We start from the raw sequence: 25,571 nt of genomic DNA, 5'->3' as shown, positions 1-25,571 counted from the left end.
ATATATATATAGATGGATATCTGTTGTGATATTAGTCATATTTGTCTCCACAATCAAACTTGCCCGAGGGATCATGAGAGCACATTATTTCGATGGAAAACTATAAGCACCAATATTGCAGCTTACTGGTAGTAAAAATGCTCTCAGAGGTTCTTAATTGAATCCGAGTCTGGAAAGTGAAACTTTACACGAGAGGCACCTCCCTCTGTACAGGAAACAGACTCGGGATGGTATTGAGTTCAGGAGATAACATCTGTGCTCTGATCAATACTATCTGGGACTTTTATTAATGGATCCTCTCTGTCTGTGTTCTGTCAGGCAACCCATCACTAAAGACACTTTCAGACAGTACCGGGTGCTGGGAAAGGGAGGATTTGGGGAGGTAAGTCATCTCTTTGATACAGATAAGAGGTCTCGTTGATGTTGATAACCGTGAGCGGGGTTGATTTATGGTGTTGTTCTCAGGTCTGTGCCTGTCAGGTCCGAGCCACGGGAAAGATGTACGCGTGTAAGAAGCTGGAGAAGAAGAGGATCAAGAAGAGAAAAGGAGAGTCCATGGCTCTTAACGAGAAGCAGATTCTAGAAAAAGTCAACAGCAGATTTGTCGTAAGCGAGCAATTCTGTCATCGATGAACGTATTGACCCTCATATCGCTCTTCGATCACCTCAACAGGTGAGTTTAGCGTACGCCTACGAGACCAAAGACGCCCTCTGTCTGGTGTTGACCATCATGAACGGTGGAGATCTGAAGTTCCACATCTACAACATGGGCACGCCGGGTTTTGAGAAGGGCAGGGTCCAGTTCTACGCTGCTCAGATCTCCTGCGGACTCGAGCATCTGCACAGAGAATGCATCGTCTACAGGTAGTGATGTCGTTCCAGTGGTGGGAGGTGTTTTATGTCGTCTTGCACTTCACGTCTGCCAGTTTGATGCTCACTTCTATAATCACTCACTATATTCAAGTTGAGTTTTATACGATACTATGTTGTACCAAAAAAGGTCAAAAACAGTCGTACCCGTACCTTCATTATTTCTCCATATCCAGGAGTTTTATCATTAAAAACATCACACAATGTCAGAATTTAGCTCGCAATGTATGTGGTCCCCTTTGCTCAAAATCAACGTAGATTAATGTTTACACAGTGACCTATAAAGATTATGGATGTCAACAATACAATAAATAGTTCTAGTGAAAAAGAAAAAAACACAGCGACAAATTAGGATTAATTGAGCCTCAAAGAATGAAGAAAGAATTAAGTTTGGCCCCTTGTGTGATTGATTTGACACGCCCTGGCTGAGAGGCGCTGTTGAAGTCAAAAGGAGAACGAAATCATCTTCACAGTCACAGATCCTGATGTTTAATTCTATAATAACTGAAATGACAGACTATCTTTGATCCCTTATTAAAATGTGTGAATGATTGTTTCTCAGGGATCTAAAACCAGAGAACATCCTTCTAGACGATAACGGTGAGTTCAACTGCATCTTTTCATCAGTACCTGTGTGACGATACAATTGGAAAAAATCTAAATAATTTATCGCATGCAGGTCACATTCGCATTTCTGATCTGGGTCTTGCGATCAAAGTTCCTGATGGCGAGCCGATCAGGGGTCGTGTGGGGACAGTGGGCTACATGGGTAAGCACCTAGATTCATCATATGTGAGAGGGTGTTAGCAATGCATGGATTTTTTTTACAGCTCCAGAAGTGATAAACAACGAGAAGTATGGGATGAGCCCCGATTGGTGGGGCCTGGGCTGCCTGGTCTACGAGATGACGGCAGGAAGATCACCTTTCCGTGCACGAAAAGAGCGCGTGAAGCGCGAGGAGGTGGAGCGGCGGGTGCAGGAGGAAGAGGAGGAGTATAGCGACAAGTTTACCGAGGACACCAAGGCCATCTGTCGAATGGTGAGATGCTCGATGAGTGGATGACACGTGATGGAAGCTCATTTCTGCTCGTTCTTCTTCTTCAGCTGCTGACCAAAGACCCTAAGCAGAGGCTGGGTTGTCAGGCGGACCGAGCAGCCAGCGTCAAAGCCCACTCCTTCTTCAAAAACATCAACTTCAAGAGGCTTGAGGCGGGAATAGTGGATCCTCCGTTCGTGCCTGACGTAAGTCTCGATTTCATAAGCTCTCTTCTAAAAGCTCCTGAAAGATTAATTTTTTCTGCACACTCTGAGTTAAAACAACTTTAAAGTTCAACTTCCTTCTCACGGTCGTTGTCCTCCTGCAGCCTCGGGCCGTGTACTGTAAGGATGTGTTGGACATAGAGCAGTTCTCTACGGTCAAAGGAGTCAATTTGGACCAAACTGACAACGACTTCTACTCCAAGTTTGCCACAGGCAGCGTTTCCATCCCATGGCAGAATGAAGTAGGTGCAACTCTGACCTCCGTGTAAGATAACTGGATGTAAATGTTGTGAGGTCATCGTCTTTGGATAAATCAGAATATAAACAGATCATCAGTTCAAGCTACATAAAAATATACATAAGAATCATTCAGTAAAGGTAAGGTAAGGTAAGGTAAGGTAAAACTTTATTGATTAATTGTTTAAGCTACAGTAAGATTCAAAATATTCTTTCTGAATACCCCTCATGTTGGAAAAACTGGAGCTGGGTCTTTGATGCACCAATGCCAAATACAGCATGTACATTTTTTACAAAACGTGTAGTTTTCGTCAGTTTTTAGTTCTATCTTCCTGGTAAAACTACTGATGTAAAGCAGTTTGGTCATCATGTGGACAGGTCATCCAGACAAAGTTTTGTAGTGAAAAATATCAATAAAATCATATCTACAACGTTTTTACTACATGAGTCATGACTGTTCCAAATAAAACCAATATTTATAGAAAATGTGAATTTAAAAATATTTTTTTGCTTTCATAATACATTCATTTATTTGTAATGTGGAGAAGAATGCATTTTTCTAACTGTTTTTGAGGTTGTTTGTTGACAAAAATTGGTCTTGATTTCTGCATGTGCATATGCAACCACCGTCTCCTTCAAAGTTAAAAGTATAAAGACAGAAAATATGTAATAAAAACGGTAAAATCTAAATGTCTTTAGGACCAGTTTGCTGATTTCACACCAACCCTCCTTCTCTCCTGCAGATGATAGAGACCGAGTGTTTCAAAGACTTGAATGTGTTTGGACCTCAAGGGACGAGACCTCCAGATCTTGACTGGAACCAGCCACCAGAGCCGCCCCGACGCAGCCTGCTGGACCGGATCTTCCGCAGACATGTACGTGGTCACACGAAAGTACATGAACTCTGAGGAAATATTAACATTATAAATCTGCCTTCCCCCCTCCAGCACCCAGAGGTGTCCATTTCCCACACTCGCGTCCAGTCTTCCAGCGTCAACTCTGTGGACTCCATGTCCAACTCCGCCCCCTAGTGGCACTGTATGTGAGAGGGAGCCTCACACGAAGGGAAGGAGCTCTGAGGTCTTCCCCGCTGCTGATTGGTCCACAGTTGGAGCCTGAGCAGCAGCAGGAGACAGTCTAAAGCCAACATGGTCAGCCCACCTTGGGGGGGAGGGTGTAACAAGACCCTTAACAGTACCATGGGCCTTTTTTTTAGGACGGTCAATGTCGCTGAGGCGTTGGGACTTCAAGGTAGTTGGACTATTGAACAGAGAGCCACTGATGTTACACACGGATAGAACGCACGCTTATATTCAGGGGATCCACTGAATTACAGAGACCACCACAGGGATTTGAAGACGGGGTCTTGGTGAAGTTTCTTTTCCCTAGTAAGGAATTTCTAACACCCTTTCTGGCCTGTTTCTCTCTCTCTCTCTCTTTCTTTCTCTCTTTCTCTTACCTATAATCTATCTATAGTGTCTACCTGTACAACACTGACTGTCACACTCTTTTTTTTTCCTCCGCGCCCCCCGCCACTCGTACCTCAAGATCACTCCGAAACATTCAGAACACGTCGCCTCAACAACCTCATGATGTACATCGCCTTGCATACTCTCAGGCCAAAGATTCTGATTTGTGATACTGTTGTCATTTCTTGATTTTTTTGAAGGGTTTTTAGCTGTCACGTGGAACCACAGCGGGTCAGAGTGTGGGTCGCCTGATTCCGTTTTTTTTACGCATTTCTAAATGTGAGGCATATCTTATAGCTTGAAGCACACACACACACACACACACACACACACATAACATAGACGGATAGACAAAATTGTGAGACTTGTGTTGTGTTTTCATTGCATGGACAAGTGTAAGTATGGACAGCTTCTGCATACCTCATTCCACTTGTGTTAGCATTGTTCACCACACAGCTGGGTTTACAATGTCACTTTATATTTGAGTGGAGTTTAAAAAAATACAAATTGATATGCTGTATAGGATCTTTGGTTTGATATATCCCCCCCACCACCCCCTTTATTTCTACTCAAAATGGCTTCGAGAGGAAAAACGCCCCCTGATACAAGTTGCACAAGTCAAACATGTTTTACCTCTGATCTTTAAGGCACATTATTGTTTTTGCTTCCGCCACAAACCGCTTAAGTTAAGTGTCCAAAAACACAAGTGTTCTTGCTCCTTTTTATGCCTTTTTCTTCCATGTAAACGATATTGCTGCATGACCGTTGTTGTCACCAACACAACTCTTACATTTACATCCTCGTCAGAATGCCTTGCCGATGTATAAGGTCTTCCTCTTGTGTTAGTTCAAAGTGTAATTAAAGACTTAACCGGAGGTTTCCATGAGCTGCAGTTTGGTTCCTGTCTGAAAGAGAGACACCAGAAGAACCCACAACATAGAAGTGGCCTTTTTTTTGTTCCTGCAGCCAATTAAAAAAAAACGTTTCAAGAATGTTTCTCTGGAAAGAACAATAGCTGTTTCATCAAGTAAATTAATGGTTTGTATCATTCTTATACAGTTTCCTCCCTCAGTCTCTGTGTACTTGAAATGGAGAAAATCAGACTGAAGTGCCTCCTTGTTGTTGCTGTTGTTGTTGTTGTTGTTTAGCTTGATCTCCCGGACAATGTCCACAGAGACATCAGCACTTTTATTCTCTGACCGTCATGCTCTGTTTATTTTAATGGGAAACACGTCACCACAAAAACTCCCACAGTTATTCGCAAATGAATGGAAAGAGAGGAATAAAAGGAGGCGTTTGGTGAGGGACTGGTGTCGACTCCTTTTTAATGTGATGTATAGAAAATTGCTGACTGCATGTGGAAGCCAGACCCACCTTGTCCTTCAAGTACCAATAAACTCTGTGCTCTAGTTTGAGTCTGGCTCGCTGTTTTGTCTCCGTCCTTGTCACTTCTGGAAGTGTTACATTTCACACACATTTTTGCTAATCCTTACACAAGACAAACCACTTTGCAGCATACATGTCTATAACGTGTTTTGAGTGTTTTTTTAAACCTGATATTAATAACCTACATGTATTAACGCCTTTGAAATATTGTAGATTAAAAAAGCTTAGAAAGTTTTCTCCCAACTCAATTGCACAACATGCAGAATGTGAGCACGGGAGATCTTCCTGAACCACAGAGAGTGACAGACCTTTAATATGTAGAAGATCCAGATGGTAGTTGAACATTTGTTTATTATTGTTATTCATATTATATCACTAGCTCTTTAGAAGTCGTGTGTGTGTATATATATATATATATATATATATATATATAGTGGAAGCTGTTGCAGTACATTATGGGGTTTGTATGGTGTGTGTGCTTTTTACCTGTAAATAATAAAAGACAATAAAAAAAAAAGCTGTCATGGAGCATATATAGTTATATCATGGTTTATAGAGCAGGGCACCTTTAAATTCCCTAATTTTCTAATTTATATTTAGTGTTATTAGGTTGTAAGGTTTACTGGGCCTCTTATCAAAGTAGCTGGGATATGCTTACAGAAATAATCGCAAAATTATTAAAAAATATTTTGCAGTATTTTTAATTTTTTTTTGCATTATATTAAGTGAGTACACAGTCAAAGGTCTAAAGTGAATGTTTTAAACTTGTTGATTTGTTATCAGATGTGGTGGTTACAAGTAACTTTTCCCTTCTACTTGTATCTGCTTTGTTATCATTCAAATCCCGCCTTTTACTGAGTCAAAATGTTTAATACAAAAGAAAATGTATGTAAAGTAATTATATTTTTTTTTTAGTGTTTAAAAATGTATAGTATGTTCTGTTGATTTTTGGTCATTCTTTTCTAATCTTATTCTGAGGTTTAAGGTAAAACTATTGAATAATAGGACATGCAATGTGTTGTAGTTTTGAAACAGTAAATTAAAACATCTTTGTCATGAATAGCTTCTTTTAAATACAGTTTTATAGACATTTGTCTAAAGATTCAGTCAAATAGGTATATTATATAGGTGAATTACAGTATATATAGATATTTAGCTATAACAGTATGTTTGTTTGTATCTGTGTTTGAATTGTCTGCTTGACAAAGTTGGGAAGATGTTAGGGTGGAGAACCCGCCTTAAATTTTAAATATGTCCAATTTATTATTACCTATTCCATACTTAGTAAGGAAGACTTACAGATTATTCAGCTGATTCTGTTAATTGTAAGAGTGAGTGTATGTGAGCGTTTGCTAAAGGAGGCAGAATGCCCCCTAGAAAATAGGTCTACTGAAAACCATATTAAAAACATGTAAAATAAGGATGATTTACACAATTTAATTTCATTTTGGCAATAATCAACACCAGTTTAGTTTGCAAATGTTTGTTTTTTTTACCCAGGCAACACTAGTTTTGCAGCAAGTAGTTTTTAAAAACATTAAGATGCCACAAAACAGTTACATCTTAGCTGACAATGATAAGAAACTTACATTTTTAGTCAAATAAAACCCTCGTCTTCATTTCTTAAAGATTTTTAAAGATTTTTTTTCTTGTTTGTATTCATAAAGGTAAGATTTCGTCAAAAAGGGGAAGGCTGCTCATTAAAGTGTAATGCTGGCTGGAAATCTGACCCAGATATTCAGCGTGGAGAGACAGTCTGCGTCAGATAGTGGCTGTTCTCATCCTGCGCTGGAGAATTCACCCTGCAGAAGTTCAGGGTAATTCCAGCCAATTGCTCAGGGACACAAGAGGTGCTGGTGAAGGCGACTCCCATCATCCTGCTGGATTTATTAACGTGTTTCCCTCCCCTCTGAGTGGTGACAGATTTCACCCTGCACTCTGTTGACTCACTCGGGGCTGATGGCTGAAACAATATTAACGTTAGATAAGTTCAATGAAACTTGCTGGAGTGGCGAAGGTCGTGGAAACATAAATCAGACGGACGATGACGTTCCACGTCACAGTTCGGTTTGATTCAATTACACTGACGCAGGATAATGACGTTATAATCCGCCTCAATTATTCATCCTTCCTCCGGGGTTGACGGGTCGATACTAGATCTCATTGGTCAGGTATGCATGGACGGATCATCGTCTTCTATCGGCTTCCATAAAGCCACTTTTACATGTTTCTGTTGCTCTAGATCACGTGTCAAACTCCTCCTGGTCGTTTTACGTGGCCCGCCAATTATTTATGTACTAGTAGATTAATGTTCATGTTGACCTATAAAGATGCTAATGTTTAAGATAAGATAAGGGACGGAGATTATTGATGTCCACAAGTATAAAAAGGCTTCCTATAAGAGTTAAAAAATTGGTTTGATGAAGGATAAACACACAGATAATGAAGATATATCAAGCCTCCAAGAATAAAGACATCGTACATCCTGGTAAAATCACATTATGTTTGCAGGACGTGTAGGCTTGAAGATTTTGGCCCCTTGTGTGATCTAGATTGACACCTTCACTCTAGATCTCTAAACACAAGATCAGCCACCATCATCATACATGATTAATCACAATAAACACACACCTCTTGCTAGCATAAAAGAGGTGTCTAGATGTAATAAAAGTGTAAAGTTGGTCATTAACCACGATGAGCGTAAGATGACTTCATCTGACTTGTCATTTGGCCTCTTGACAAATTCCAGTGTGCTTCACTCAAAGTACGTCCAGAGAGTCTGGATGAGTCACCGCAGGTCTTCTGACCTCAGTCACCACCATCTTCGTACAGTCGGCCCGAGCGCTGGACGTTATCTCGCGCCGTGTTTGTGAGAGACGTGTCCGTCACTCAACCTTGGTGAAGTAGCCCTTGGAACAGTTTGGGGATGCGTCTGTTTATCTTCGTGGCGATTGCACACTGGCCTTGTGGGCCCGGCTCTACATATACCGGATCACTCCGGCGACCACAGACACAGAATCTCTCCTGAGCGACTGAAGATAAGAAGGAAACAAAGTTTTGTGTGAGATCAATTGAATAAATAACTTCAAAATGCTGCCTGCAACTTTCAAGCTTTGCGCTGGAATCTCCTACCGACACATGAGGAACATGACAGGTGAGACTTTTACTTCGTATTTTGAAATTTGAAATTAAATATTTTTGGTTTTGCATCAAACCAAGCAATAGAATCTATAATGTATACGACTCTGCTCACACCTTATTTGTATGAAGATTTAATGGAGTTTAAAAGGAAATAATAATATGTTTTTGTCTAATCTAACCGAGTATCTTTATGTTATATCAAGAAATATATACAAACTTTAATTTTATATATTAGTAAGTAAGTAACTAATTATATGCATATTATTTTAATACATGTTTTATTGATCATTCAAAAATGTTTAAATGGTTGATGTTAATAAAATGTAAGGATTTCCGTTTCCCGGTTGCATTTTTTCTTGCAAATTCAGTCAAATTAACTACAAGAAATTTTCATTTTAAACACATTGTACCTTTAAAAGTTGTATTTATTGTCAGAAAAAAAAACATTTTTTTCTATTAATAAGTAATTTTTTTGTCCACCTCTAACATATATAGTATCTATAGTAACAAATATGATGAACAAAGATGCATTAATACGACCAAACAAATCCAAATCCTTTCACATTTAACAAATTGACTTTTTTGACTCAACTTTGTAACATTTAGATTCAAACAGATTTCGCAATTATAAGGAAAAAAAATGACGTCACACATCCGATCTTCCAGGTATAAGAAAGAACGCCATGGTTGCTATTAGCCACGAGCTGAACAGACTAGCGGGACCAGGACCAAAGAACTGGATCAGCCAAGTTCGTAGAAGAAGCTCTCTCCTGAGTAAGTTGATCAATAAAGTTGATTGTATCAAAAAAATGGTTCAAAAATATTCACAGCGTTTTTTTTATCCAAAGGTTCTCGTATCCCTGAAAACGAGGGTTACAGCGAAGGCGAGATGTTGTACGTGAAGCAGGGGGAGGAGGCGCTGCAGAAGGCCATCAGCATTCTCAGCGACCAGGAGGGCTGGACTGTCGAGACCATCGCTGTGAGTGTTAGAACCAGAGGAAACGAATAATGATCCACCTGCTTCACCTGGGCTGGATCTAAAACATTCCTTTTATTATTTTAGGCAAACGGTGATAAAGTCCTGAGTAAAATGTTACCAGACATTGGGAAAGTGTTCAAGCTGGAGGTGTTGATGGAGCAGCATCCTGACAGTCTGTACGGAGAACTAGTGGGAAACATGGAGCAGATGGGCGACTGGAACCCAAACGTCAAGCAGGTCAAGGTGAGAAACACGAGAGTGACTTTAGTGCAACGAAACAGTCCTAATGTTCCACCATGATTTCACCCAGATCCTTCAGAGGATCGGTCAGCAGACGACCGTGACCCACGAGTTGTCGGCCGAGACCCCGGGCAACGTTGTGGGGCCCCGAGACTTCGTCAGCGTTCGATGTACAAAGCGACGAGGCTCCTCCTGTTTCCTGGCCGGAATGTCGACGCAACATCCAAACATGCCTGAGCAGAAGGGAGTCGTGAGGTGAGTTATAGCAATACTGGCCGTGAACCAGATATTCTAAAAACAACAAATAATATATCATTTGTATTCCTGATGAAACATGCTAGTTGAAATCATCTTTGAATGTTCAATGTTTGATTTTATTCTTTTTGTATCTCCTTTTTTAATTAAGTTAAGACACATTAGTATATTGTATTGTACTGTACTTCTTTAAACAGAGGCCCAGGGGTCAAATGCAGCCAGCCAAGTTATTTTAAGTGGCTTTAAACACTAAATGAACTATCATCCTAACTTGCAGCTACACTTTTTCAAAATCTTTAAAACAAAGTGGTGTCTTATGAGGAGAGAGAATAATTCTGTGCCTTTTTTCTTTGCTGGTTTTGAGTCTGGGACATAAACATTTTTGTACCTGGTCCTCAGAAGAACTATTTAGTAAAATTAACCTTTGGTGACTAAAGTGTAGAATTACAAAAACCTTTAAAATTTCGGCCCTTGCATGATGGAGTTTAACACCCCTGGTATGGAAGGTTGTTGGTTTGAATCCCATTGGTGTAGCTTATATTTGTTTAGTGATTTCTGTACTTCTGCAGTGTGTGCATGTTTACTAATTATATAATCATTTTTATTTTATTATCGTATTATTGTTATTTTTAATAGCTTTACAGTATCTCTCTCAGTAATTTAATGTGTACATAAGTTTAATCTTTTAACGACTGCTGTGACAACTTAATATCATATTATCATTTGGATGAACAGGATATAAACGTTATTCAAGTTGTAGGTTCTAAGTCCATGTCTTTATTTCAGGGCAGAGAACGGACCCACCTGTATCGTCCTGAAGCCGTGTGCGGATGATCCCAACAAGACCCAGTTCACCTGGTTACTAAATATAGACCTGAAGGTAATTAACTTCCAGTCTACATCTATTGACTATCACGGTGTCTGAGTGACTGCAGCATAATAAATCATGCGTCTATAATTGGATCTATCTGACATCGACTTCTCCTCCTGGCGTCTGCAGGGCTGGATCCCGAAGACCATCATAAACAAAGTGCTCTCACAGACGCAGGTGGACTTTGCCAAGCACCTCCGCCGGAGGATGGCGGACACGGTTTCTATGGAGATGGCTCAGGCCTGCTGACACCAGATGATTCTTGAGCTTTGGCACGGCAGCGAGAATAAACTCTTCCAAACAAAACCGCATTAATCTGCTTTATCTGCTATAAATAATCTGGAACAAATTGGAGGAGATGAGCTAAAGATGATATACGCCGAAGAGCTTGTCTGAGCACAAATCTTTTTCTACAGCTTCATTGTTTCTCCGTAGACTATTAGCAGCAACATCCTGTGGTTTTTAATTCCACTACATCTGGTTTACTGTTCACTGCTCATGACGTCTTCTTCTATGTTTATTTATTAACACTGTCTGTCACATGTTGCCATTTAAAATGTGATTTTATGATGTCCAGCTATAAACCAAGCTATTCTTGTCTGATGCATGAATACTTGAATAAAAACTCTAATAACCTTCTTTTGTTGATCATTTTAAAAAACAAACATGTTCCCTCAATAATTACTAAACTAAAAATTACTTTTTTTGGTAAATACATGTTTTATTAAAGCGTGTTTTGGCAGGAAAAAACAATCGTATCTGAAATATGATTTTGAGGGATAAACAGAGTGATGATTAAACATGATATATACGAGGAGTTAATCTCAAGAACTTTACAGTTTGTCAACAATGAATCAACAATGAGTGAATCAGAAACCTCGAGCAGAACCGGACTCAGTGTTTGCGGCGTCCTGTTGTGACCCTGGAACTGTGGGACAGATATTTAATTTAATTTCTCATTTTAGAATTTAAGAAGATTTGATGGATTTTAAACATCAAAATGTATCTACGTGTATATACGTATCAATTTATATTATCAAAACTATAATAACCTATTTTTAAGCCTCTCCTCCAAACAGTTGAGTCCTCTCGATGTTCTTTTGTTCATCAAGTTATATTATATATAGTAATATATCTGTTTATTTTGGCTGTTTAAAGTGGTTTTTAGTATGATTATACTCCAGTTATCTGCTTAATAAGTCTCACGATGTTAATGTGGCATACAGTCATATCAGTTGTTATGTCGTCAAATCCAACTATTTTTCACAGTATGGTGTTGTCATTAAAAAAACTAAATAAACTGAGAAATTATTCATCTTTTAATCCCAGAGTTGTCATTAGTTTCCCAGCAATTTGTTTTCTAGATATCGTTTCAAATTTGACCAAAATTTGTTCATCATATTAAGTAACAGGAAATAACTAATCAACAGCCAAATACACTATATTCAACATATTCATGTGATTGTTAGCATTGAATTATTGTTTATATTCAGTTGATGTTGACTTGTATTTCATGTAACCTTCTCTCTTCACTGTTTTCTTACATCCAAAGTTCCAGACATAAATCAGTTCTTTCATTAAGCCGAGGACAATCTTGTGCCTTTGAATTGCAAAACAAACTTTTTTTCAGTTCAAGAATGTTCCAGAGGGTAATAATTGACATCTGCTCAGAATCCATCCAATCTGAACACAAGCAGATGTGTGGAGCGCTGCGGCCAGTCAGGGCTGGGAAAGTCAAGGGTAGGATTGCATGATCTATTACATGATCGAGCTGAGAAGACAAAACAAGTCAATGACTCTCTGGAAGTGATGACAGCCTTGATTAAGTCTCTGCTTTTTTTCTCTGATCCGACATCCGCCAACGTCCTTGAGCCCATGTGTCTGCTTTATATCTTCTCAGAAAATAATATGGACAAATTAAGATCTTTATTAGCAATAACATGTTTTATTGATTTTTTTTCTTTTATAATAATAAATCAATGAAAAAGTAATAAGGGGATTTTAGGACAAAACATTCATGAGCAAATTCTTCCTGTTAATAACATTGTTATATTCCTTCTTTTGTCAATGTTTCAAAACAATAATTTGAAAACATACTTTGATAAGTCTTCATGAAGTGTTCTACAATTTCATAACAATTGCAAATGTATTTAAATCGTTGAATACATATATTTCGTAGTGATATTACCAGTTGCAGGTGAAAATAAAGGCTATTCATTTCAGCTCATTTAGATTATTAACGTCCGCCTACTTACCAACTTATAGTACACTGTATAATATGCACATACATTTAAACTTATATACAAACATATTTGTTTCCCCCTTTTTCTATTATATTATGTATATAAATCTTAAATATAATGCACACAATAATGTTTGAACTCTACAAATACGTTTTCAATTACAGTCATAACTACAACATAATAAATATCTACATCCATTTTAATGTTCTTGTATTAATAAATCGAGCTGAAATAAAATGTCTGATCCAACTTTTCCTCGCTCGCTCCTGAGGAGGAAAGGAAAGCAATGACGTAATGATCTAAGGTTTTTCAACAGGAAACTCTAATTCCCATGATGCATCTGTAATTACCGTGGCTACTGGACGGGGGAAGGGAAGCTGAGATTGGAGGGAGAAACAATCACCAAGTCAGGTACTTTTAAATGATTCTTTTCATTTATTTTTGCTCGAACTAACCACTGCATGTGACGTCAGGTTGCAGTAGAATTATGACCGAATCGTTCAAATAGATTTAGGCTCTTTTTAAATTTAAAGATTGACTCCATCCATGTTAACTTCCAGTTAGCTCTGTAGTTAGCCTGACAGCTGGCTTTTCTGTTGTCGGCAAACGCGTGTATATTATTCTACGAGCGTGTATTTATATTTGCTTTCGTATTCCATTGTCTGCTGCGACGTGAGCCGTCCTGTGGCCCGAGAATGCGATGGTTTCAGTGGGGTTTGTGTGTGGAGAGGAGCTGCGTCTTTGTGCCTGCGGGGCTGCTAGCTTGCTGGATGCTACAGATCACGTCAGCTACTGTGGCGATGTTACTGTGGGCAGCTGTCAACTGTCAAACACTCACTTCTTCAGCCACTCGTCTGCTCCAACTCTCACCCTTTTTATCCTCGTGGACGTGTAGAATCTTTAGGATGATCACGCTATTTTTGTGGAATCTCAACTGCAACCTTACATCTTTTTTTTGAAGACTTTTCAAGTCCTTTATATTGGCAATATTCAAACAAAGAGGATTTATTTTTTAGACAAGAGCAATATCCGTTTTCAATTGTGTTATTAAATATTATGTGATAAACATTGCCAATAACTATAAACCTTTACATTTGCATCATTATTTTGAAGTTTCAAATTGTCTTTTCTCCACCATTTTAAAATCATTTTAACCGACTTGATGCATAAAGAATCTAGTGATAAGTAGGCTTGAACGTATACTTTTATTCATTTGTTCATTCATTCATTTTCCACAGCTTATTACACAAGCACTCGAGTAAGAGTTTTGACCAGAGATGGAGATGTTTAAGGCGAACAGTTAAACACAAGACACTATGAGTTTTTATTTGTGTGATGTGTAACATAACGTCATTTTCAACTTTACATAATAAACCTATACCATTTAAGCATATTTTATTAGTAAATCTACTTGTTCCAACCATCTTATATTTGACTCCACTTGGCCTTTATCCTTGAAATGGTGACTTGATGTTTTTATAAAAACAATTATTGAAAGACCTTTTTAAAGACAAAGTAGCTCATACAAGACAATTATTTTGCTTGACTCCCTACATCTGTAGCACTAATCTGCAATAGCGGTTAATGCTGTCTATGTTTGCCCTGGTATGTTTATTTTGTTATGGATGTCTGACACATGCTGAAATTATTTGAGTTTTTTAATACATTTTTTGAAATTCAACATATTCTTTCTGTTTTATCCTTCTTTTTCAGAGTTAAGTCCCTCCCCAGGAATAGATTGGAAAGCAGCAAGTTATGAAGATTTGTCTGTGTCTTGAAATCTAAAGTGATGAAGAGAGAGCCCGGCCCTGATCAGCAATGTCATTGTCACCGCCATCAACCAGGTTTTGTGCACATCTGATGGGGCCGAGGAGCAAGCTCACAGAAAGAGAAGATCTGTGGAGAGGAGGGAAGCTGGATGATTCCATAGAATTTTTATGTTAATAGCTGGACATATACTCCAGCTCTATTGGACTGATACTTTCACATTCCTCTCCAAACTAGGCTGCAGATTGATAGTATGAACTCTGAAACATGGACCTATATGATCAGTGACAGTCTAGAAGAATCAAACTGATAAAAGGGACTTTTTTTCTCGCATGCGGGAAAAGAGAAAAAGGTCTTAGGAACTTGTCGTCACTACACATGTACACTACAGGAATCATGGTGGTCGTTCCGGCAGGTCATAAGCCATGGTCACTCCAGGACTTCAAAAGGCTTTAGAGGCCAAGATCTTACTCACGTTTGCCAACCAACAAAATCCATGCAATGGCAGAAGATAATGATGTCACTTCTCATCCTGAGGTAAAGTCCTGCTACGTTTGACCTTATAATCTGATTTATTATTATACTTAATCTCACCGAAAAACTACTCCTGGTGTTTAAATAATGGCTTCTTCCTATTGTCACCATGACGATTCAACCCATGATAATCTCCCAACGTGTTTTTTAATCGTCATCAATCAAGTGCTGATATGTTGCTGAAGTACTGTCACATGTGTTTAAAGACCTAAAGTCTCTAATCCTTGCCGTGGCTCTTCTGGCATGATGCCGTAGCGGCAGCTGACAGGGCATATCTCTTATCCTTGCTCGGACTTTATAGTTGCACCTCTTGTACACCTTTATATCTGTGTGACACTTTAGAAACATTTCTACAAGGCTCAATTTTGCCGTTGATAATGAAACTCCATTATATTTGTACTTCAACATCAAAGAAAATCACCATCTTAGTTGAAGTTAAAAAAAATACATATATTAAAAAAATTGGGTTCAAACTTATGGTATAGACTATACACATATATTTAAATGTTACTTATGTTATGGTTTTATTTCCATTTTATGTATTTGTTTATAACTACAAACATTCATTAAATTCAATATTGATAATAACAAACACCTTTAAATGAGTGTGTTGAATTTTAATGTGTCAGATCAGATAGTCAGATAGTGTCCTTCTTGGGTAAAAATGTTTAACACATCTCAACCAGGTCCTTTAATGTTTTACTATGAAAGCATAGGAAAGTTCTGATGTCAGGAGTGGATAGCCAATCGTTAACATGAATTCATGACAGCCAATGAAAGCACTCTGTGATCGTGGAATATTAATAATGAAAACATGATTTAGCCAAAAGACCTATAACTTATTTCATGTTGTGTCTAAACTGTATGTATTTGTGATCAGTAGAAAACAGGCTTAAAACTCCTACAGATAAAAAGCGTATAAAGTAATGCAAATGTATATTTTATCTATCACAAAAGTTTGAAATTTTCTTGAAGCAAAGTGAATCTCTCAGAAGTCGAACTCGTATGTACCTTTTTTCCTGTTGTATGTGTCAATTTAAACTGACAAACATAAAACGATGTGTTCCACTTTGCCATGGCCTTCGATTTTGCAGGGTTGTATTGAACTTTTGGTCAAGACATCAGTAAAATCATTGATGTCTTCTTGTCAATGATCTCCTTGTGGTTGACCTCTGTTTAGGGCCTAAACGGTTTGTACCATGAATGTAAACCATCAGAGGAGATCTCCAATGGACACTCCAACTACAAGCCTGTAAGCTTACTGCACCAAGCATTCACTTAAAACCATTTAAAGCATTTGTACATTGAACCTGTTCTCTTCAAGGTCATGAATGGACGGATTATTGGTCATAATGACAAAGATCACACCAATGGCAATGCACCACTCAGATCCCTGCCGGTAAAACATTCATCTTCACTATATCACACTGATTCTTGCTGATCTTCACACTTTACAAATCACACTTTTTGGTTATTGTTTAGATATCAACTCTCAAAGAGAATGGTGTTCTCCAAAGTCTGGCGGCTGGAGGGGAGCAGACTGAAGCTGAAGGTAAGATACTTCTTCTCGCTCCCTTCCGTCTCCAAAGATTCTGTCTCATAGATACCAGTAGGTTGTAGAGAAACCTCCCTCGGGTGTGTGATTGTCTGCTCGGGGACTGCAGGAAGTCCCTGTTTGTTGAAGGTCCCGCTGTTGGAAAGCATTTGTTAATGATTGCTGATGTGCGTTACAATATTTCCTCGTAGGGACTCAACCCTATTGTGCCTCATTTAAACATCATTATTTTTCCTTGCCATGACCATCCCTGCCACCGCCATGACCAGTAATCTAGTTTCCTGAAATAGTTTTATGGAATGTTCCTGACATCCACAACCAACATTCTTTCATCCAGCGTTTTACACATTAGCACATGTTAAATATTTGTAGTGAAAAGCTTTCATACGTTATGCTACTAAAGCAGTTCTGACTTTGTAATGACGTCCCACGACTGTCTGAACTATTAAAGGGATCCTTGTCTTTAAAATTTCAATTTTCTACTTTTTGCTATTTAAAACTCAGGTCATTAAGTCCTGAATAACCTAATTATGTAAACCTATTAACCCATTATTGGTAACACGAACATTCATGCTGTATGACGAACTCAATGTGACTCGAATCAAAAACACGAGGTTATGTTTCCACGCGACTGATGATAACTTAATGCAGTTACATGGTAAAGACACGACATCTGTCTCTGTCTCTTTGAATATCTGTTCATGACCGTGAGCGAGCAACGTTTGATGTGTCCTCAGGAAGATTATCAAGTTTATTTTTGTGATTAAGTGTAATCTCGTTATAGTCCCACACTTAAGCACCTTACTACACCTATTTTTAAGCACATAGTGACAGTCCTGGAAAATGAGAGATTAATCAATGCAGCTTTTAACGTTATGTTCGTAAAACGCTTCATTTTCCTCTTCAGAAGAAAACTCGGAGTTGGAAAAGGCTAGAGAAGAGTGGGATGCTCTGGAGAACTTTCAACCAGGTCAGGATTTATGGAGTGAAATATTATGAGGATGAAGTTTATGTCTTTGCTAACCATTTGTATTCATCAGCTCTAACAGAAGACTCCAGTCCAACATCACTCATCTCATTCAACGAAGCCTTGCAGTACTTCCAGACCACAGACCTCGGTGACTTGCTTGTAAGGAGCCTCAGTATCTTCAAAACATTATTAGTGTTTTCCTGTAGTTCTTACACAGTAACTAAGTCACATTGTGAGCTTGCCCCCAGTGTCCTGGCAAAAGTGTTTCAAAGCATATTACTTTACGGTTCCACAGAAGAACATCCAACCAACTATTCGTAGAACGGGACTTGCTGCCATCACGCACTTCCTCTTTGGACCACCTCGCCTTCACAGGGAGCTCCTGGAAGAGCGAGATCTGGTCTTCGCCATTGCTCAGTGTAAGACCCATTTGTCCAATCATCCAGGTTAAGGTTTACCCAATAATGGTTCTTCTTATTTTCCATATGCAATGTAGGTCCTGTGGACAACAACCAGAGTGTCCACATGCGTGTCCTCCAGACCATTTATAAGCGTTTAGTTGGCAGCAGGTTGGACTGTCCTCGCTATGGGACACACTGGGAAATCATCGGCTTTCAGGGTAAAACATCAACTTTTACTCTCTTCATGTATGTGTATTTATCTCGTATAAAATGGTGTTGAATTGTTTGGATTAGAAGGAAGTTTATTTTATATATGATTTAAATCACAAGACTCAAACTCTAGGCCCAGGGGCCAAATCTAACTTAATTTTTCTCAAAAAGGAGGTTAGTGTTCATGTTGGTGACCTACAAAGTGTTTTTTAAGATCAGATAAGGAATAGAGATATCGAATTAGAGTTAAACTGAACGAAAGTAATTATGATAACTGAAATATAATTAACCAATAATATCAGATACTTCCTGTTCGTAACTTTAGATTCTGTTCGGCCTGAAACTAAGTCTGCTAAAGGATTGGCCTATTGTATAATTGAGTTTGACATCCCTGCTTTAAATGCATAAGAAAGTTATACATCTTGATGTAAATAGAAAAGTATATGGAAACTCTGTGTGAGTGAAACATATTTGGCAGGACTCGTTGGAATCGTTAGCCTAGCTGTAAATGTGTAAAGTTACACACTAAAATAATTGAAAGAATTGGGATGTATTTTCTCTCTTTCAAGGTACTGATCCGGCCACAGACCTTCGTGGCACTGGTTTTCTGGGACTGATGCATACACTTTACTTTGTCATGGACCCGGAGACTCTACCTTTGGCTCGAGATATTTACAGGTTATCTCAGCACCCTACTCAGGTATTGACATGTCCATCTTTGACTCTTTGCTTTGTAGTTTGAATTTTTGCTAAGTTGTGTTTAAAAAGCATTTTTCTCCTACAAAAATGCTATTAGCAAGGCACACACAGACCTTGGGAAAAAAAGAATCATGTCAATTATAGAATTTTGCTACCTTTAAATTATAGAAGAACACATCTATGATATAGTATTTTTGTATTGAATTAGTTGTTCTCTTTAAAAATATAATAAATTAATTTAAATAATATTTGTGTGACAACCTTCACCAGAAACCCAGCATTTTTGTAAGGTTAAGGTGACAAGTTCCTGATCAGGGTCTGCTTGTTCCAGCTTTATTTAGAGGAAGCCAGACACACTCTCTCTTTCACACACACACAGTTTTTCTTTCTTTTTTTTGCTCAATCATGATTTTTTTTCTTTTCAAAAGTTCTTAAATATACCTCTTGTTAAAGAACCCATTCATGCAACTCTTAGTTACCGGAATATTTTATTCAAAATTCTTGGAATTGACGCTTAATAAGTTCACAAACATTTACACTTGTATCAATCCCTGTCTCTGAAAAAAGATCTTTAACTGATTGTTTGGCCCCCTTGAGTTCGACACCCCTGAATTAAGACAATTTACATGGCTCTAAAAATCTAGAAGCCAATTGTTTGAACATCTTTTTCAGATAATAAATAAATCCAAAAATCTTGGGCGTGTAAAAATATTTTCCTTTTGATGTCCTGTGTTTCAGAACTTTCCATTCAGTGTGATGTCAATCAACATGACCCGCATTGCTCTGCAAGTACTCAGAGAGGAAGCCTTGTCAAAGTGAGTCACTCGTCTGCTTCTTTGATCTCCACCTTCAGTGTGTGTTGGACCCTCAGACCTCATGAGCTTGACTTGTTTTATTCTTTTGGTCGTCCAGGGAATGTAACCGTCGTCAGCAAGTGGTCGGAGTGTTGAATGAGTTTTTCGTTGCTACCTATTTGCACCTTTATCAATTGTGGAAGAGCCAACAAAAAACTATTGCTGATTCTGGCTTTGTCATAAAAGGTCAAAACTTTTTTTTTTCTTTTAGTATTACATTTCCAATTTCTTAACTTGAGTTCTATTACTCTTTAGAAGTCGAGCTCTTCGCCAAAAAGAACCCGAAGCAGATGCTCCGTCGACTTGAGGTCTTCCTGAAAGAGAGACGTTCAGGTGGAATACCTCGTGGAACGTCGCCAGACCCACAGACCCAGCAGTCCTCCCCCAACCTGGTGGAGCGAGGCAAAACCAAGGGGAAGGAGATGCACTTCACCGGAGTGTGTGATCTACCGCCAGACATGGAGGGAGAGGCCAGACTCATCTAAGCTAAAGTGTGTGTGTGAGTGTGAGTGTGTGTGTGAAAGAGAGAGTGTGTCTGGCTTCCTCTAAATAAAGCTGGAACAACCAGACCCTGATCAGGAACTTGTCACCTTAACCTTACAAAAATGCTGGGTTTCTGGTGAAGGTTGTCACACAAATATTATTTAAATTAATTTATTATATTTTTAAAGAGATCAATATACAAACTATCCAGGTCAGAAGAAAGAGAATGTTGCACTTTTGTGTGAATTTAGTAGCCAAATTAAAAGCTGCCATTTCAGTTAGAATATCTAGAAGTCTAAAAGTCTATATAGCTGCATGGCATGGAGCAAACTATTTCCGTGTAAGCGCTCCGTCAAATGAGCATGCTCGTGACCACAAACTAAAATAGGAGGTTCAATTTATCTTTTAAAAAAAAGAATCATAAAGATTAAATTATCTATTGATCACTCTTAGTGGAATTTCAAATTAGCGTTGTGTTGTCGAAGTGTGTGAATGAATTATATGCTATAAAAGATGTGAAGAAATGTGAGAAGCTGCATTCCAAACTCGCTGTGTTATATCGAGGAAATCAATTCTAACTGTGACTGTTGTCTTCACAAATAGTGCAACTGTCGTGTTGTGTCGGAACATTTCGCTGGCTGGTTGATGGATAAGTGAGCATGAGAAGGATTCTTAACACTCTGTCCACATCAGATCTTGTAAGCATTCTTAGTTGGTCACGGATCAAACCATTGAGATACTCTAAAGCGTAGGGCTTGACCTGGCCCCGGATAGTCTGGTTTGAGCTTTCTCTACATTCCGTTATGAAGCATGTGATTGTATTTTTCATTTCTAAAGATTATTCCTGTGTGCGTGCGTGTGTGTGTGTGAGCGTAAAAGATGAGCGGATATTGATGAAGGGTGCCTCTCCTCGGAGATGTATGGTACAGTATGCAATTCCAGCTCTTACTCAATGATAATCAAAACGATCGTGTCACAATAGACATCGTTCCTAACTTCAGGGTTCGTGTGCAAGCTAACGTTCTTGAATGGCTGTCTCTGTGAGAATATTGTGTTGATCTCGGTGAGGATGTTTCCATCCGGCCTTAACCTCTGCGACTCGTTCAAAAGGGCAAATCTAGGTTTTTTGGAAACAGCAGGTATTTCGAAGCACTTCAGGGTCAGAGGTCAGGGCACGTATGTTGTCAAATGTCCTCACTGTGATGTGTGTATGCTTGTGTGAATGGGACAGGAACGGACTACAAATGGGGTGTTTTCCTTTGCACACAAAATACCAGCATTACTAAGTACTTAACCCATCTAGCTGCCGTGATGGTACGTTTGTTTTACCTTTTTTAAAACATGTTTTATCTGTTAATCTGCAGCCTCAGATGGGTGGAGATCCTCAGCAAAGCTGGCTCTTACTCTGTGCTCAAGTCAAACCACCATTCCTGTAGTCTTGCTCTGTAGCATGTTCAGGTAGCACTAGTACTGTAGCATCTTTTAGCCTCCTCTTTTTGGTGAATGCTTGTTGATGTCACATGTCAGCGAGTCTGCAAACTGTTACTACTATAATAGCACATTCATTTCATCTCTGCATTACACTACCTTCGCCTACAGAGGGCGCCGTTGTCCTGGTGTTGCTGCATTCCATTTGTGCACCGTAAGAATAGTTTACAGTGTATTACAGAGAATCAGATTAGGGTAGTACTGTGTAATAATGTAAAAGTTTGGCCCTTGAGTTGATGTATTGTGCGCTCTCATGCTATTTTTTGTAAGCCAACCATTAGCAAATAACAGGGTGAACTAAACATATTAACATATAAAAACATCAGGAATATCCAACACTTGACTCATTTTACTTCAGTAAAGATTGTTTTTAACCCACATCTGGGTGGAAGAGACATCTAGGGTCTGTAGCATCAATGGCTACTTATTCAAATTTTTTATAAACACATTTTTTATTGGTCAGATTATTGAAATATTTCCTTTCCAAAGTTAAGCCTGGATTTCTATTGAAAGCTTCACTGACGGTTATTTCTTGCATCAAATTTGTGTTTAAGAGATTAGATAACACTTAAAATATATTTTTTAATTTTCATATGATTAGTTTGATAACAGTTCAGTATAATTGTATCAAAAGTAAGACTTGACATGGAAGCCAATGGGGCTAATATGTGCGATGACTTTGGAATAGATGACATGATATTTCCATTATAAACATTTTTAATTGGTTACCCTCTGACCGAACGTTCCATTCTCCCCTCACTTGGGAACAACACGCCAGGAAGATCATTTTCATTTGGGAATTCGTTGTTGACCTACACGGTAACTGAGGCGACTTTTGTGGCGCTTCACTTCCACTTCTGAGGCAAATGGAATGCAGCACTAGATATGAATGGGATGTCGTTCTCAATGTAACATTTAGCCGCATCTTGTGTTATAAGAGCCTGTGTGGAAGAGTTTTTTTACTTTTATTTCTCTTTTCCCTCTTTACATCTTCGTCAATGACATAAGCTAAACAAGACATGAAGGGCATATACTTTAAAGTACCACCTGAACGCGAGTTTCCCTTTGATAAGATTTGGCATAACCCCGAACACAAACGTTTTGCCAAACTCTTTGCAGGTGTCTTGATGGGTCTGGAAAATTTTGCACTGTAGATATTTGACATGTTTGTGTGTGACCAAGCGAGAGGGAAAAAAAAACTTCAATAGCCATATAGTTGATCATCCACACTAGATCCAGTCATGTTTTTGGTTCCTTCACTTCAATCCCAGGAGCAGTACAGTGTATGTAAATCAGGAAGTTTGTACATAGAGAATCAATGATTGTAACTGTATGATTGTCTGTAGGGCATTATACTGAAACACATCACTTACCTCAACACTTCAGACAAATATCTTTCCTTCCAGCCATCTCTCAACTTGAGCCTTCTGTCATTCCAATCAGACACATGTACAATCCAAACACAACAACTAAAGCTTTACTCAATGGCAAGCTCTCACGAAAAAAAGCTAGTCGATGTTGCGTGTGTGATATTTAGAGAATCTTTATTATCACTATATAGGCCGACACATTATCGGACGAACCGACTAACGGATATCTTAATTGGCTGGAGTTCGAATAAGCAGTTTCCATGTGGCTTCAGTGATGGTTTTCTTATGCTGTGTTTTAGTGTTTGATGTGAAGAAAACAGGCAAGAGTCAACCAAACATTTACTGCTGCCGTCACAAGCTGGCTCCACCGGCTGTCACCCTGTGCATGTATCTGACAACAAGGCCTGATTTGCACCAAAAGTTGTACTTTCGACTCCAACTCTATGCGTTGATCATCATCATCATCATCATCATCATCTTTAGGAAACCTCAGTTGTGAACCAAGAGAGAAGGAGCTAGAAAAACATCACGGGTCCCTGCTGGACGTGAGATGCTCTGAGAGGTGTGTGTGAGTGTGTGTGTGTGTGTGGTGTGAAGTTCTTTCAGCAGCACCTGGACTAATACAATCACTTCTCTCAATCTCCTGCGCTTTATATGAAGGTGTTTTACTGTTGCTGTTGTCGTCATGTCCCTCAGAGCGTTTTATGACTGTACCTTGATTGTAGAAGCCCTATTTTATACCAAGAGTTATTCCAGAATACACTATGTGCTGTCGTACATTCAATGTATTGTATGGAGAAAGCTAAATAAATGCTCTTTAAAAATCAATGCTTGTCTGACTTTGACGTTTATACTGTTGTAGTACAGAATACTTCACCTCGAACTAACGTGGATTATTTGGTTAGATTTTAGATGTACTGTTGCCCTGGAAGATATATATAAATACGACTGTATAAGGTTTAATTCTGCTTATCACACTGAATCATATCATAACAACTGTTTGAACTTTATTTGCGGATCATACAGGGAAGGGGACGTCAGAAAAAAAATCGTTTTGAGAATAATTTGTGTATTTTATAAATTTCTTATTAATCATGTCAAGCAATAACGTGTTTACGGTACCTACTATAATAGCCACTAGAGGGCGAAATTGATCTTAAAAATAAAGAGAAGAGTTAAGATTCTAAATCTAAATATTCGAATTATTTGAATAATTCTTTTCATTGTATAAAATTAACCCTTAAAGTAAGATGTTTTTTACCTTAACACATTCTGGCCATTGAAAGTAATGTGATCTTTAGTGGGGAGAAGCCTTCTGCTCTATCTTTCCTGTCTGCACTGGTCATTACATTTATAAATGATTCAGATTAAAAAACAAAGAACGTTGTTCCTTTTTTCATTTATTCTTGAAGACACGCAAACTAGTCTGAACACTTCACAGCAAAGGACAAACTATGAAAGAAACATCTGTAAACACATCTATTATTGCGGTTTCTTATTACCCATCGCATATCTGTATGTGCATCAAAAGGCAATAACAAAACACATTTGACATATCTATTTCTATATTCCTTTTATTTATACACGTCTTTATTTATTCTCACATTTATTTCCTAATTATGAAATTCCTTTGATCCTATAGTCTTAAATCAAAACAATTACTTTTTAATATTGCACTTATTACTTGTATTTTCAATTTATAAAAAACATTCACCCTTTATATGTAACGGATCTGAATAAGTATTGACTTTTTCTGATTGAAAAGCTTCTTCCCACAAAGTATTTTGTTATTATTTTATTTTAAATAATTGAAAAACTGTTATCAGCTCAAGTGTCAAAGCACATTTATTTTTCTTTGTCACCCACTCCCCTCGGTGCTGGGTCAGAGATCTTGGGCTTCCACCAAATGAAACTTGGTTCTGCTTGTTAATACATCTGTGCTCAATCAGACTCGCGGCTCCATTTTCGCGGATCCAGATGACTGGACCTGCTGAATCACCACAACACACACACACACAAGATGGAAACTGCAGATGACTATTATTCAAATAAGATATTTAACATTCTTTATTTCTTAGTCAAAGGTATTCATGGACAGCAAATGTGGTCAGTGGACAATAATAAAACTATTATCTCTGAGGAATCAACAGTATTTCACAGTCCATGGTGTATGAAAGAACCTCCATGTGGACCTGGAGAGCCTGCTAGAATCCTGCTCTTTCCTCTCAGTTACTGGTCCCTCCCCCCAAACCCCCTTCTCTCCTTCTCCCTGATGTCATTGTTTCCTGC

At 38.5% G+C, this 25,571-nt stretch overlaps 3 protein-coding genes across 3 annotated transcripts in view; all 3 read left to right on the top strand.

The window, feature by feature from the left end:
• grk5l (G protein-coupled receptor kinase 5 like) overlaps positions 1 to 5,245 on the top strand; it is a 32,818-nt gene extending 27,573 nt beyond the window's left edge. Inside the window, exons 7-16 of the mRNA XM_087795322.1 lie at positions 319 to 382; positions 466 to 606; positions 674 to 864; positions 1,433 to 1,470; positions 1,550 to 1,639; positions 1,701 to 1,909; positions 1,975 to 2,112; positions 2,235 to 2,372; positions 3,111 to 3,242; positions 3,315 to 5,245. Of these exons, the coding sequence (XP_087651448.1) occupies positions 319 to 382; positions 466 to 606; positions 674 to 864; positions 1,433 to 1,470; positions 1,550 to 1,639; positions 1,701 to 1,909; positions 1,975 to 2,112; positions 2,235 to 2,372; positions 3,111 to 3,242; positions 3,315 to 3,398 (1,225 nt within the window). The 3' untranslated portion in view covers positions 3,399 to 5,245. The remainder of the gene's footprint in view (positions 1 to 318; positions 383 to 465; positions 607 to 673; positions 865 to 1,432; positions 1,471 to 1,549; positions 1,640 to 1,700; positions 1,910 to 1,974; positions 2,113 to 2,234; positions 2,373 to 3,110; positions 3,243 to 3,314) is intronic.
• Positions 5,246 to 8,287: 3,042 nt separating this feature from the next.
• star (steroidogenic acute regulatory protein) lies at positions 8,288 to 11,126 on the top strand. Its single transcript, XM_087804807.1, has 7 exons — positions 8,288 to 8,376; positions 9,030 to 9,137; positions 9,212 to 9,342; positions 9,427 to 9,585; positions 9,653 to 9,837; positions 10,624 to 10,717; positions 10,838 to 11,126. The coding sequence occupies exons 1-7, from the start codon at positions 8,313 to 8,315 to the stop codon at positions 10,955 to 10,957; spliced, it is 861 nt and encodes a 286-aa protein (XP_087660933.1). The 5' UTR covers positions 8,288 to 8,312; the 3' UTR covers positions 10,958 to 11,126.
• A 2,182-nt stretch (positions 11,127 to 13,308) lies between these two features.
• Positions 13,309 to 24,110, top strand: elmod3 (ELMO/CED-12 domain containing 3). Its single transcript, XM_087795309.1, has 13 exons — positions 13,309 to 13,362; positions 14,665 to 15,255; positions 16,433 to 16,504; positions 16,577 to 16,651; positions 16,735 to 16,804; positions 17,715 to 17,777; positions 17,848 to 17,936; positions 18,073 to 18,196; positions 18,274 to 18,396; positions 18,958 to 19,088; positions 19,826 to 19,902; positions 20,000 to 20,127; positions 20,197 to 24,110. Exons 2-13 carry the CDS (start codon positions 15,220 to 15,222, stop codon positions 20,424 to 20,426), a joined length of 1,218 nt encoding a protein of 405 aa, XP_087651435.1. The 5' UTR covers positions 13,309 to 13,362; positions 14,665 to 15,219; the 3' UTR covers positions 20,427 to 24,110.
• Positions 24,111 to 25,571: the final 1,461 nt, after the last annotated feature.

Source organism: Callionymus lyra, chromosome 1 (genome assembly GCF_982586985.1).
Source record: "Callionymus lyra chromosome 1, fCalLyr1.hap1.1, whole genome shotgun sequence".
In the NCBI taxonomy this organism is placed as follows: Eukaryota; Metazoa; Chordata; class Actinopteri; order Syngnathiformes; family Callionymidae; genus Callionymus; species Callionymus lyra.
The sequence above is the reverse complement of the archived record's forward strand: the minus strand, read 5'-3'. Positions and strand labels throughout refer to the sequence as shown.